Source organism: Spermophilus citellus, assembly GCF_964194105.1.
Source record: "Spermophilus citellus genome assembly, chromosome: 16".
Taxonomy (NCBI): Eukaryota; Metazoa; Chordata; class Mammalia; order Rodentia; family Sciuridae; genus Spermophilus; species Spermophilus citellus.
This window is the reverse complement of record NC_138196.1, coordinates 67,457,628-67,473,223: the sequence shown is the minus strand read 5'-3', so window position 1 is coordinate 67,473,223 and position 15,596 is coordinate 67,457,628. Positions and strand designations below refer to the sequence as shown.

Below are 15,596 nucleotides of genomic sequence, written 5' to 3'. Positions count from 1 at the left end.
AAATGAGCCACTGCTTAATTAAACAGGATCAATGTTTATGAGTTATTTTCATATCTTCTTTAGGTTAATATAAAAAATGCATACCCTTTAATATTTGTCTTACTAATTAATTAGGATATTCTTGGTTATGGATTCTTGGATATTATTTTATTAAATGATTGGCAGAAGCACGGTTTGCCTTAGACTGCATATCATTTTGATCAATATTAAAATGTTTTATGTTTATTTTAAGCTTTATTCTCCAAATGGCATTATGCAGCATATGTAAATGTTTGTGCTGTCTATAAAAAATAAGGAAGCATTTATAACTTTATCTATTAGATTTGTGATATATCAGAATCAATTGATATTTTTTCTTTTCTACTATTTTCATCAGTGTTAATTTTTAATTTGTTGTTATCCTGAATATCCTTCAGTTTTTGACTTGAATGTGTCTTTTCAAAAATAACACTGGAATAATGTTGCTTGATGTCTCACCTTAGCATGGTTTCATTAATCAGAATCAACTTAAAGAAGAACAAAATATTAGGGTGGTTAATTTTTTTAATTGAAAATTCTCCCTTAGGATTTTGGATTAGTATTAAGGAGTTTTAATTGGATTCAAAATATCTTGTTCTATTTAAATTAAATCTAGGGAAAAAAAGTTTGTTGGATTTATTCTATTGGAGCATCAACTACATTGTGGTGTGAAATGGAAATAGACTTATTGTCTGTACTTCAAACTAGAATATTAACTGCAAGACTATAGGTTCACTGATGAATCTCTAGTGTTGAGAAGCATGACTAGCTTACCACAGATACCCAGTATTTATACTTTTATGAAAAATATAAAAGTACAATTATGTTGAGGCGAAATATTTAAAATGAAGTATGATCATGAGATCTAAAGTTCGTCACAGATAGAATTTTTATATACATATATACAAGTGTATTTTGTACATAAAATGATGTATATAAAGTTCATTCATGTTAATGTTTCAGTTTAATATTTTCTGTTGAATTAGTTTCTTTCCTGAGAGTCTGAAAGGAGACAATTTAGAAAATAGTTTAACTTCAAGAGCACCATGTCTGTTAGTTTGAATTAATTTGTTAAATGTGTGGGTAGAATTGTTGTTTTGATCTTATCTCAACCAATCCACAGTTGTATTCTGTTATGCCTATATATTTGTAAAAGAGACAAGGCTATCTGACACTCTTGAAAATGCTAGAAATGTAGCTAAATATATTGTTTGATACCACAAAAAATGGGTTTAAAAATACTGCTTTAACAAAGAAAATTATTTACTTTGCAATATATGACAAATGTAACAAAATAAGACAAACCAACAATAAAAATCACTTTGGGAATACATTGAAAAACAATATTCAAGATGTCAAGAGCTCTGGTTTTGAAATTCAAAAACCACAGAAAACTTCCCAAACTAATTTGTGATATGTTCATTTTAAAAATCAGGGAATAGATTATGGATCCTTCATACTACCATGTATACTCCAGAAAAATCATTAGGGAACAGTTGATTTGGTTACAAGATTCTTTATTTTGTAAACTATACATAAACAGTAGAAAAGAAAATGCATTATACTTTAAATATTATGTAAGTTCAACATTAAAGTTTTTATTTAGTGTATAAATTAAATGGAAAGAATCCACCAATTTTTCTTTCAATGAATAGTATACCAGGAAAACAGTTAACCCACTGTTGAAATTAAAGATATCAATGTGTAATATTCAACAGGATTTTTCCTTTTTTTATTATGGGCACAAAACCATTGGTTTGATATACTTAAAAGTGATGGTGTGCCAAAATGTCTACACAATTAATTAACATGCTAACTTAAATATAGCAATTAAAGTAATTTTTGTTACAGTTAAATCTTAAATGCCACTCCACACAATTATTACAAACCAGTCCACATGGTAATTATGTAACAATATAAAAAAAGAAAGAAACATATTCCATTTTCTTCATTCCAGCAGCAGTACCTTTACTGGTATTAATTTGTTAATTAGGTGTGCTTAAATATTGCCTAATATCCTACATTGGTATGCATGCTAATCCTTTCTATTTCTATTTTTGCAAGGCACCATACAATACGTTCTCTAAGCTTCAGCACGATGAACAAAAATGGCAAAATTCTAAGAGTAAATGCAAATATTTATCTAAAATAGAACATAAAATTAGAATTAAGAATTTCAAATTTGACCTTGGGGGCAAATGAAAAACTTTTAGTGAAAATATGGTTAAAATGAATCTTTCCTTTTGTCTTCCTAAATTCTGTACCCTAAATTGCTGGTCAGAAAGACAGAAATCTAAAAGTCATGCTGCTTAAGAACATTAAAAATATATATATGTGTAAGACTGCCATTCAGTTTAAAATAAAAATTAGAAAGGACAACTAAATTTCTAACATTCAAGAATCTGTGGTTTTCCATACTTGCCATTTTATAAAATATCCAATCATATCCAGAATAACTTCATAATTAAAAATGTCACTGTTAACATAAACACCTTAATAAGATTCTACAATGGTCACTTTGTTTTACCATGTGGTCTCTCTGTTACCCTGATGCTACTTTGGAAAGATCTGGATCATGCATAATTTTATAAAATCCTTGGGGATCAGATCACTATAAGTTGTAAATTTAAGCTGGGCTTTCAGAAAACAAAACACTCATCCTCCCAAGCACTCATTCGTTGTTATTTTTTTATGGAACATTTGCAAAATTTGTTCTTATTCAGAATTTATTTTAGTATCTCTCCATCACTTTCCTTTATCTGGCTATACTGCATATATGTTCTCTTTTTCTCTAAGACATACAAAAAATCAAAGTAAATAATTCTTATTTAAACATAAATTTCTATGACTTTTCGTGCCATATTTGAAATAATTATACAAAATATATATGAGGTTTGAAATAATTTTGTTTTGGGGCAACAAGGTAATTCTCCATAGGCAATCACTTTGTCAATATTACAAATGTGGAATTTATTGACCTCAACTGCCATTAATCAAATGTATCCATCATGGTCATCACCATCATCATCATCATCCCCTTCATCTTCGTCATCATCTTCAATTTCATCTTTATCAGTGATGATGTCATCTTCATCTTCTTCATCATCAGTCCAGTCATTAAAATCTCCACTTGCAAAATCTCCGGAGATCTCAAAATCTATAGCTAAAAATAAGTAAGCATTATATTTATTTTGACTGAGTATACAAGAGATAAAATACTAATGAAAAATAGGAAAATTAATAAATTTTTAATTTGCTCATCACTTTAATGAAGATGAGAAATAACTCAGCTATTTGATAAACTGTTATATGTTAAACTTTATCATTTTTTAAAATTTGTGTGCTAATAGCAAAATTATTGTTGAGGTATGCTATGTAAGATTTCTAGTTCAGTAATTTTGATCTCAGTCCGGTTTTTATAGAAGTTCGCATGACATATTGAATCTTAAAGTGCTTAAAATTTCTTCTATAAGTGTGGTTGCAGAATAATTGTTCCCCTCCCCTGAATATTTACTTCATGATCCCTAGAACCTACAGATAATAACTTAAATGGAAATGGAACTTTGCAAATGTGATTAGGTCCTTATAACTGGAAATGGGGAGATTTTCCCAGTTTATACATGAAGACCCCAACTGTCAGTTGGGTCCTTAAAATCAATAAACCTTTCCCAGATGGAGTCAGAAGGAGACATGACTACAGAAGAATGGACAAAGAGATGCAAAGTTAGTGTTAATTTGGAGGTAAGTCTCCATGAGATAAGGAATGTGTGTGAATTCTAGAAGACAGGAAAGACAAGGAGATTGGTTTTCCTCAAGAATCTCAAAAGGAGCACAACCCTGCTGATACTGTGATGTCAGCTTAGTGAGACAGACCCGATATCTACTCGTGACAGACAGATTGGCAAGATGACAAATTTCTGTAGATCGAGCCACTAAGTTGGTGGGAATTTGTTACTTTGACAAAAGAAATATTTATTAAATTATTTTTAAAAAATATTTTAGAAATAGCTAATAATTTTTCTGGAGGTAATAATGCTCATTTATATCTCAGTATGTATTCACTTTTCAACTTCTCAAATGCCAGTGTGTCTTCATTTTTACCTCTTCTGGATATTAATTCTTATAATTTTTTGGTATCTAATTATAACAAATCCAATTAATAAAATTCATTGTTTATGAATTGGTTGAAATCATCACACACTGAAATTTCCATCTTATATGAAGAAAATGTTTCTATTTTCCCATTTCCTGCATATTCTTAATCATAGCATGCTAAGAAATCTCACAAGTCCATGATTCCAAAATAATTTTTGTCCACTTTTAATTCATCTTCATATAATTTTCATTCACAACAAAAAATGACATTTTATTCACCACTGGCAACACAGATAACTGAAGTAATTAGTAGTACTAACACTTTAACTTACATACTATGAAGAAATATTCTCTACATGTTAAAATTAAATAAGTTAGCTATTGAGTAGTATGTCTCACTGAAATCTAATCATATTGGACAGAATAGAAAATCAACAACTACTAAAAATGTTACAGAATAAATTAATGTAGAAGAGGGATTTAAGGATTAAATGAGATTACTTTCATTGTTTACTCTTTATCTTTTCCTAAATAATCTATGTCAAATAGCAGTTAACCTGTCTGCATAGGACAAGTCTTCATTAAGTGCTTAGACAAATTAATGAGGATCTCAGTATTGACTACTGTGCTTGGTAATTATTAAAATAACCTTTCCCCTTACCACAGTCTGCAACGCCATTTATTCTGGATCCTATGACTTCATTTCCATATCTGTCCACACACCAGCACTGCCCAACACTGCCGTGGCATTGTGTTGGCTTGTAGTAACCATCTTCATCACACAGAGGGATGTACTGTCCTGTGAAACATGCACATAGTCACCCACAAATGCAGGTATGTGTTTTACCAATAAGCCTTAAGACATACATATGTGAAGTGCCACTGTATTCCAGGCTACATACTAGTGACACCTGTAGAAGAAAACAGGTATGTGTTCTGCTGTCCTGGCTGGCATTGCCATAGGAACTGATTAAAACTTATGGATTCATATCCTGTTTTAAGGAAACTACCATTTAAACATGCCTCATTTTTGCAAAGTGTAGTGTTTTCAGTGGTATCGTACAGCATTACTATGTGATGCTATGCTCACATTCAATCATTGGGAGCACTTATATGGTGTACAAGACCCTATATCATCTCATCACTAACAACTTTCTATTTTCATTCTCCAAAGTTTTCATTCATATTTTTCAAGATCTTTTCATGCCACGTAGCTATTACCATTCAATTTAATTCTGTTTCACCTTTTTTACACACTGCCTTTTAATATCAACTGGAATCCCTTTTCTTCATTGTTTCATTTTAAGACTCAACTTAAATATGCCGTCAATATGAAGTCTTCTCCTAAACTGGAGGAGATGACATATCTTCCATCTCATGTGTGTGTGCATGTGTGTAGATTATCATTGGATACATTCAAAACTACACTTCCATATCCTCTGTTTGGAAATGTTTGGGTTCTCTTAACTTTCATTGTTGTATAAGCATCTCTTAAACTCAGTCTTATAGAACACAGTTTAGTGGGAATGGTCAGAAAGAGATATTTATTTCTATTTGTATAATATATAGCACAGTATATGGTATATTCCTAAAGATAAATGTTTAGCTAGTAATTTATAAGTTTGGTCATATTCCTCACTAAATACTTAAACATTAGAATGTGAGTTCTAGAAAATTAGAAACTTTTGTTTTTTTTCCTGAACTTTTTTTTTCCTATGATGGAAACATCATTTTTATTTTTTTTAAAAAACCCTAAATATATAGTTAGAATATGAAAACCATTTATTCTTATACCATATTAGATCATAATTTTACCCCCTCCATAAGTTTTACAATTTTGATATGATAAATAGGTGGTTGATTTAAACTAATAAATTATAATTCATTTGAACTACTAATCTTTCAGTGAAGCAGATGGAGTATCTCCAATAAGGAAAACTTTGAAAAATAAGAAAATCAAATTTCCAATATTTACTACTTTAAAACAGCATTTTTTTGACATAAACTCTTATGTATTTTATGCCAGTTCACTTTGAAAGTGAGAGAGAACACTAATAACAGAAATATGCTAGTTTATATATATATATATATATATATATATATATATATATATATATATAAACGTACAAACACACACACATATTTTAATTACAAAGATAGACCATCAAAATGTACAACAGATTAATTAGATCCAGAGTCATCATGAAGTTACATGCCACTAAGTAGACAAATGTATTAGCATACTTAAAAGACACACTGCCTGAGTTTTGTCCTGCTTTATATACCAAAATGCAAAAAAAAAAAAAAAAAAAAAAAAAAAAACAACCTGTGACAAAACTGGTGTAATCCAAGTAAAACCTGACCCTTATAGCTGCCAGGATTATAGAAATATTAATTTCTTAGATTTTTACAAATGTGCTCTGATTGTTTGGTGCATGCAAGAAGTTATCTTTAGGAAAAGTTGGGTAAAGGATTTCTGGAAACTATGTACTAATTTTGTAAATTTTTAAGAATTTAGCATTATTCTAAGAAGACTTTATTTAAAATGTTTAAGCTTAAAGAAACATACAATAATCAAAGTTAATGGTTTGATGGTGTCTTGATTACCAAACATTCAAATAGTTCAGGGCTCGTGGTAAAATTTGCAATTATCTGTTTATATGTCGGTCTATCTATGTACCTACCTGTTTACCTATCCATTCATCCACACATATATTCCATTGCTAAAAGTAACATAGCCAAAGATACTCATGAAAACACTAAAGAATACAGTCAAACTTCTCTGAGGCACTCAGCATTTTTCACCCCATCTTTAAAATATTTGCTTTATATATTCTCTCTGTGTGTATATCTATATTTATCTATCTGTATACCCATCAATTCTTACATTATTAACCACAGAATTAGAAGTTTCTGCTGACGTTTTAATTTTATTATTGTTTAAATCTCTTTTTACTTAATAACTTTCAAAATGAACATTATATTAGGGTAATAAAACAGACATAATATCTTTCAATAGGTGAGGTAATAAAAGTAAGTTTAATGGCTTTCAAAAAGTTCATAAATTTTGTTGCTGAAATTTAGTGCAGTCTATCTTTGTTGGATTAATATTGATTTCATGTTGCTGTTTCCCTGGGGTTATTTATGTAAGCAATAAAGCCTTCAGAAGAATGAGCTATGACTCACCTAGGAGTTTCTTTATCCCTTGTCGCTTCTGAATATTGCTGAGCTCCGTCTGGCAAGGTAGGTCTGTAATGACATTAAAAATGTCACCTTTAGGATTTTAGTCAAACAGAGAATGGGTAACTTCTTTGATATCAATCTTCACTTAGTCTTTACATGCTTTTAGAAGACACATTACATATTGGTTGTGTTATATTCCTTACTTATACAGATAAACGTTCATATAGATTGTGTGTCCGGGATGAGAGTTATCATTCTCCCATCATCTTGTTTTTTCTTAGAATGACTGAATTGGATGAAAAAAGAAAACAGCAAAATAATTATATGATGAAAATATTTCCCATCATGTACTATTAAAGCATCAACTGACTTGGCAATGAAATTCTAACCAATTGATGACATTTCCCTCATTTAAAAGAGTTGCTAAGATATAGAGAAATAATTTAGCATTATGATCTATGGAAAAGTTGATACTTCTTTTAAGATGTGTCAGAGAAACTCATAAATTCTAATATTGAATAATGTTGATAATGTACCTTGGTCTTTCTATTGTCACCCAGATGCTCCAAATATATGTGAAATTTAGAAAGAGGACACAAGACACCATAATTTCTGATAAGCCATGATTTTAAAAATAAACAAAACATTTAAATAAATTTGGAATTCCTCATTTGTCCATTTTTCAAACTCAATCATTTCAAAGAGGATATTTGTAGAGAAATAGAAAATTCAAAATAGTCACAACATAATGTATAATGTGTATAATAGTCACACATATACACACACTCACACACAGGTATGTGCCACTGAAGCCTGCCTAGATTTTTAGGAGTGTTTAATGACCTAGAGAACATATATGCAGTAAAGTTGACATGTGTTTATGTATGCATTCAATTAAAATTTTAACACAGTAAATCCATTTTTTTAAACTTTGCTTTAAAATGGTTTACAAACAGTTAAGCTACCCTACTCAGATAATCCTGATTAGCAATTTAAGGATAATCATTTGATCTCTACTTATAAAACTATCACTAAATATTAAAAAAGTAATTTAGATAGGGAAATCCCTATAAATGTTTTCATATTTCTACATGGACATAATTTAAAGTAGCTTGTTCATTCTCTTAGCTTTCAAAAATCTTAAAAAGCATTGCAAGAACAGGTGTATCACATTAAACTTTTTTCAAGGTTTTTAAATTAGCATCAGAATTATACATAGCATTATCTTCTAAGTTTCCCAAAACTTCATTGTGATGTGAACTTTAGATCTATTTCTCTGTATTCACTTGGTACAAATTGCTAATTCCTTTGATTCTGTAACATGTTTCCAAATTTACATTTGGTTTGCATTCCTAATAAAGAAGGGTATATAAGGAACTAGCAGCATTTCAATTTTTCATCTTGCTTAATTTTTACCAGAGTATTGAAGCACTTTCTTTGCTAGTGAATTTTTGAAAGGCTGAACTATTTTGTAAAGGTTGAAAGACAGTCATTTCAAAATAAAAATGAGTAAAAATAACTTTATGGTAAATGCTGTGGTTCATTCAGCTCATTTAATATGATCACAAAATAGAACATTAAAACTCCACAGCATAGTGATAAAAAACCCATTTATTTTACACCATGGGCAAAGCAGATAGCAAATTAATTTTAATGATTACTTTTAATATCTATGTTCTCATATCTCTGTGTGCTTCTTGGTGGTTCATAATGGAAACTATAATGAAGTACATTAATATAAAATATTAATTACCATTTTTCATCTCACTTAGCATGTTTGCATTTTTAGCAGAGTTACTTTGCTCAACATGCTGCTTATGGTTCTTTTTATAAACACACAAATTAGAAAAAATCTAGTGAAATGAATAAGGCATAGAATATGGTTATTTCTTTCATCATGAAAGATTACATAAATTTGAAATGGAGGTCTATTATTTGCATGTACAGGTGACTCATCTTTTACCTTGCTGTCTCTGGAAGCAGTAGCACCATTCATTGTTTGATATCAAACTGTCCTTGTATGTGTCACAAGAATTGAAAAATGCCTTGGTGCACTGTTCGTTCTTATCAAGGTAAATGCTCCCCAGCTCTGACTGGTCCAGCAGTAGGTCATAGTTTGTATCGAGTCTATTAAACATCCAGCCAAGTGAATCCTTGCAAATGGGCAAAATACTGGTATCAAATCCTAAATGCAAAGAAAGAACATGGTTAGCTAAATATGGAAGATCTCATCACCCAAAAGAAAAAAAAATATCAACAAAACAGGTAATTAGTGCATGGTACCTACTGGATAGTCAGAGAGGTAGGGCTTTACATTTCATCTCGGGAAATTTGTTTCACAGTAAAGTGCAGAGAGTAACATGAGGAGAATTGTGAGAATTAATTAACCAGAAAGCATCTGGTACTAACTAATCATTCATTCAATGGCAGTTAGTACTGTAATTAAACATTATTTACATGTTACTGTTCAAGCTTTTTCCGAATAAAGTTTATTGTGATAAATGTTTTAATCTATATATTTATGTATGTATATATATGTATATATATATATATGAATAACACTATTATTATAAAGAATTGAAATTTATTTCAATTAAAATAAATTAAAATACTATTTTCACTCAAACATCATAAACACAAAATGATTAAAACTTTAAAAATTCCCTGTATCTTGCTAGAATTATGGTGATTGTGGTACTTCAGTTAAAACTGTTGACCAAAGAATAGCCATCATGCAGTATTACACAATTACTGTTTTCTGCATCCCTCAAGAGGCAATTATTACAATTAATTACAAATGTGTTACAGCGGGGGTGGGGGGAGGTGGGTGCACTGCCTACTGGGGAGTAGGGAGTGAGCATAGAAAAATGACAGAAATTTCAGCAATGTGGTAACAAAGATGGGTTAGCCTGGATAAGCCAGAGGTCTAAGGTGTCTGTCCTAAATAGCATCAGATATAATATCAGTATTTTGAGCCCTTAAAAAAAAAACAGATTCTAAAAATAAAAGTACAGGTGCCTCCCAAAGGAGATGGGATGAGAACCCTTGCTGACCCTAAACAGACAGCAGATGTCACCTAAGCTATTAAAACAAATCACATTGAATTTTTTAAGGAATGTCTGAAGACTGAGTGTGAGTTAGCATGATAGGAACTCAACTCTGCAAGCCACAAAAAGAAGAGGGATTCATTCCATTTGACTGACACTATTCCACAGACATCAGCAAACATTTTCAAGGTAGACAGAGCAGGAAAAGAGACCCAAGGAAATCACCTGAGAAGAAGCATTTGCTGGAGGAAAGGTGTGGAGGCTCACCTACATCCATCATCCCTGTGTCCCTCATGGAACAAAGACTTAAATTCCAGAGGAGAGACAAATATTGGCTAACTCTAAAAATATGGATAAGGATCTTCAGCACCCTGGGAAAATGTTGTTCCTGGGAAAGATTCAGGAGAATATCCTCAGTTTAGACCATTAAAGAATTCTATCATTAGCAGAGGGGTAAGACCTCTGTGGAAGGAAGAGAAATAGGAGGAGGAGAAGATAAGAGAACATACAAGAGCTATGGATCATCATAGAAGAGTGTGATAAAGATGCAATTAAATACCAGTGGGAGAAGGGAAGGGGAAAATGATGTAGAAAAAAATAGTACAAAACATGGGAGAGGGCTGGGCTCATCAGTAGAGCGCTTGCCTAGCATGTGCGAGGCCCTGGGTTTGATCCTCAGCACCACTTAAAAATAAAATAAAGATATTGTCCATGTACAACTAAAAAATAAAATATTTAAAAAATGGGAGAAATTAAAGTTGTAAATCCTTGTATTATAGATAAAACAAAAAAACATGATTTGAATGTTGTGAGTGACACATTAAATTTATATGTTGTAAATCATAGGGAAACCATCAAAAATATTTAAAAAGTCATAAAAATAACAAACTAAAGTGCAGACCAAATGAAGTCATGAAAATAGTTAATTGATCTAACATAAGGCATTGTAACAGGAGAATAATTGCAAAAAAGAGTTAAAAAAATAGTAAAGAACTGAACAAAATATAGATTGCAATTAAACCATGTCGATAACTAACCAAATGTAAGTGATTTAAACATATTAATTAAAAGTCAAGGAATATCAGCTTGGATAAAAATACAAGAAGACTTAGGTATGTTTTCCTCAAGGCAAATAAAAAGACATACTATATTGAAAATAAAAGCTGTAAAAAATGCATCATGAAGAACTAATGAAAAGAAAGCCAGACTGAACATATTAATAATAAATCTGAATATGGACTAAGGAATGTTACCATTATAAAAAGAAACATCACATGATAACAGAGTTCATTTAAAAGACGTAATTATTCTGAATGTGTCATATATGTAAAATGAACACCAAAAATGCCTGAGGAAAAAAATACAATAGGCCTAAATGGAGGAATGGACAAACCCCAATTATAAATGGAGATTGCAACAATCTTTTATGACCAATAAATAGAACAAATGATCCTAACACATTAGGGTTATAGAAGATCTGAACAACATGATAAGTTATGAGAAATCTTTACATAATTTACATTGAATGAATAGTCAAACAAATAATAACAGAATACAAGTTCTTTTCAGGTTCACGTGAGACACATTCTGATCATATCATACATCTTACCCAACTCAGGAGAATTGAAATCACACAAAATATTAAATGGAAACATAACAAAATGACAATAAAAATCAACAATGGAAATAAAAAAAATATGTAGAAAGTAAAAAGAAAATCCATCCCCAAATAAGCTTGAATTAAATAATTGCAAAGATGGTATTTTAATTCGGTAGCAGAACAAAATTTGATGCCAGAATCTGATCTCATAGTAATATATTCTAAACACAGAAAAGGATTCAAATGCAATAATGTATGTATGTTGGAAAGATACAAAGTACAGTATTTTTTGAGAAAGGCTTTATTAAGCAATACTAAAGAAGGTACTTTAAAGTAAAAATAGAAAAGATGCAATCAGAAAATATTTGCAATACAATGTGCTGTTACAAGATTAAAATAGTAATAAAAATCGGGCTCTCACATTCTGAATATAGTATTATTTCATTATGCTAAAATGTGTCTACATTAAAAGTATGTTTATTGAGGATATATGTTTGTATGAAAATGAGGTAGATGAGAAAACCATGTACCTCCAGCTGCTAACAATTTTTACCTTCTGATGGAGGCATCAGATAGACTTAGTAAACAGATGCTAATACTCTTCACATATTTTCCCTATTAGTTTTTAAAAATAAACACATTAAGTGTATAATTGAAACAGATTACAAAAACAGAAAGTGGAAAAATATAATGTTACACAAATTATTCCTCCTGTGATATGTTGAAAATAACGTTCATTAATATGTCAGAAGAACATCATAAAATTTATTGCCCTTTTATTGATTAGCACACAGTTCAAGGATAGCTGTGGTGGATAGGTTCATTTGTACATTAAAGAATCAAAGATAATTATGGTTTTTGAGTTACTTTATTTGCCTTTATTTATAGGTTTCCCCTTGATTTTAACTATCACCTCTTGATGATTCCAAGACACCCATTATCTAAACATTCAGGGAGTCTCTGAACTACTCATGATAGCACTGGTGAAAATTTGACAAGAAAAACTCTTATATTTTAGCAAACTGTATATACATGAAATAAAAGAATGTAATATAAAATTGTGTTTCATTTTTTCTACATAGATACCTTTTCTTAGCTTATTCACTATCATATTTTTGGGAGCTGGTATTGTTTTACTTTGTAGTAGGTTCCGAATCATGTTTAAAAACATTCTGAATAACCTAGATGATCATATTTTGAAAGTCAGGTACTCATTTTATTGAAAACAATGTAATAAATTTGACAATCTTTCATTCACACAGTGAGAATCAATCTACTTAAATTTCCTAAAATTTCTCTAATACTAACAGCAATTTCTATAATTTGAAATAATATGCTTTCTAATTCTAAAATTTCCAATACTAGTTGTAATTTTCAGTGTTTGGAATAATATAGTTCCTAAGGACTAGAAGTTAATCAAAGTTTGGTTCCTGGAAGATCCAGTTCAATAATTTCCTAGTACACTTTATTGTAATATGTCATTCACTTTGTGTCTTTTTTTATAATCATACTTTTAGTAAAATAGAAGTACATAATTCAATTTAATCTGAAATATGTTATTTTGATAAAATTAAAACATCCATAGGTTAAGACAATACCTTCTTAATACTAAAGTATATAATTAAATTTTAGTATACAGAGTTACAGTTTCCACCTAATAAAAGAAGAAAATGCCAGATGTCTCAATAATTAGAACCACCAAAACAAGCAATGATCTGTATCTTTCAATTTACTGCTTAAAATAAGAAAAGAAAATTTATCTTTGAACTTTTTAAACCTTTGTTTTCAAAAGCTGAAGTTCTCTGATTTACCTAGAAGGCTCCTAATTGCATTAAAATGGGGCATTATTTTTAAGCCATCTGATTTCAAATTCAATCTTCCTCTCAATGTGAAGACAGCATGACATAAAGAGAGCAATATCTTAGTAAGAAATTAGAATGTGTTCATTTTCCCTAGGGGTTTAAGTAATTCCATCATTTTCTCTGACTGAGAACATTTGGTGCGTAAGAAAGCAATGATATAACATTATAATAATCTGAGTCAGACTGTTAATCTGAGGATTTTTGCATATGATGCTGATGTCCTGAAGCTTTCCAAATTGAAAAAGAAAAATAAATACAATAACACTTTGAAAAAAAAGTAGATATTCTCCATTGCAACCATATTCTTAAAAACACTGGGTGTTGTATTTCTCCTATTTGACTTTTGAAGATTTAAGCAATAGAAGCAAATCAAAGTATATAAATTATAATAGCTGTAAAAACTTATTCAACAAAACCTCAAACAAGTATTTTCAAGGTAATGATAAATAGAATCAGGACTACACAGCTCCGTTTCTTCTTATCCAAAAACCCATTTTAAGGTTTTATTATCTGAGTGGTTTTCTATGGTCATTCATTTGTTTTTCAGTTCACTTCAAAGTCCATCTCAACAAAATATATTCCAGAGGTCTGATAACTTTTATAAACCAAATGGACTTAAATTATAAATATGATTTGTAAATTTTATCAGCTGGCTTAATTTATTTAAAAGCTATGACATCATCATCCTCTTTTTGAAAACCATTTAACTATGAAATATTTACACTAAGATTCAAATAAAAAGCAATTTGGGGGGCAATGGCATGGGTAATTCTTTATGTAAAGTCTGTGAGAAAATCTGGTTAACTGCTAGGCACAGTGGCCCTCTTACGGAAACCCAGCAGCTCGGGGCTGAGGCAGGAGGATCCTGACTTAAAATCCTACCTCAGCAACTTAGTGAAGTCCTAAGCAACTCAGCAAGACTCTGTCTCAAAATAAGAAAAATAAGAAGGGCTGGTATGTGACTCAGGGGGTAAATGCCTCAATCTCTAGTACCAAAAAATAAACTGAATAAATAAACAAAATAAAACATAGTTTACTAAAATCTCATATTAGTGCCACATTGTGTTTGAGAGCTATGAATAACTACTAAAACAACTATTAGAAAATAATATATAATTTTTTACCATAATATGCTTTTTTTGTCAGAGCAATGTGATGTTTAAATAATGTAAAATGTGTAGCAATTCTGCTTTGATGACCAGTGTATGAGGTTAGCAAATCCCTTCTAAAAAGGCAGTATACCCCTGGACATGGTGGTGCACGCATGTAATCCCAGAGGCTGAGGAAGGAGGATCATGAGTTCAAAGCCAGCCTCAGCAAAAGCTAGGTGCTAAGCAACTCAGTGAGACCCTGTCTCTAAATAAAATACAAAATAGGGCTGGAGACATGGCTCAGTGGTTGAGTTCAATCTCTAGTACCCTCCCCCCCCCAAAAAAAATAAATAAATAAAAGGGCAGGATTCCCTAAAAGTGGAGTATGAAACCAAATGTTTTAAAAATGGACAGATTTCAGGAAACAATTGAAATTACGAGAGAAATTTGGACTAATCCTTTTTAGCAATCTGGTGTAAGAGTAGAAAAAATTAAGTTAGAGAGTATATCAACTGTTCTGCATATGTTTTCCTATTCCACTTTCAGGACATACCACCTTTTTAAGTAAGACATCTTTCCATTGAAGTGTAAAGTCTTGAACCTTTTAATCTAATCCTGCTATTGTCATAATTTTGTCCTCCTGGAAACTGCACATTATTCAGAGATCAAAAGAAAGCAGCTACAGGCTGCTTGTCACTCT

At 30.7% G+C, this 15,596-nt stretch overlaps 1 protein-coding gene across 1 annotated transcript in view; it reads right to left on the bottom strand.

Annotated features, from left to right (window-relative positions):
- Positions 1-1,532: 1,532 nt before the first annotated feature.
- Positions 1,533-15,596, bottom strand: part of SPOCK3 (SPARC (osteonectin), cwcv and kazal like domains proteoglycan 3) — a 410,406-nt gene continuing 396,342 nt past the window's right edge. The window contains exons 8-11 of the mRNA XM_081269496.1: positions 9,260-9,481; positions 7,300-7,362; positions 4,775-4,912; positions 1,533-3,181 (exon numbers count right to left, since the gene is read on the bottom strand). Of these exons, the coding sequence (XP_081125622.1) occupies positions 3,012-3,181; positions 4,775-4,912; positions 7,300-7,362; positions 9,260-9,481 (593 nt within the window). The 3' untranslated portion in view covers positions 1,533-3,011. The remainder of the gene's footprint in view (positions 3,182-4,774; positions 4,913-7,299; positions 7,363-9,259; positions 9,482-15,596) is intronic.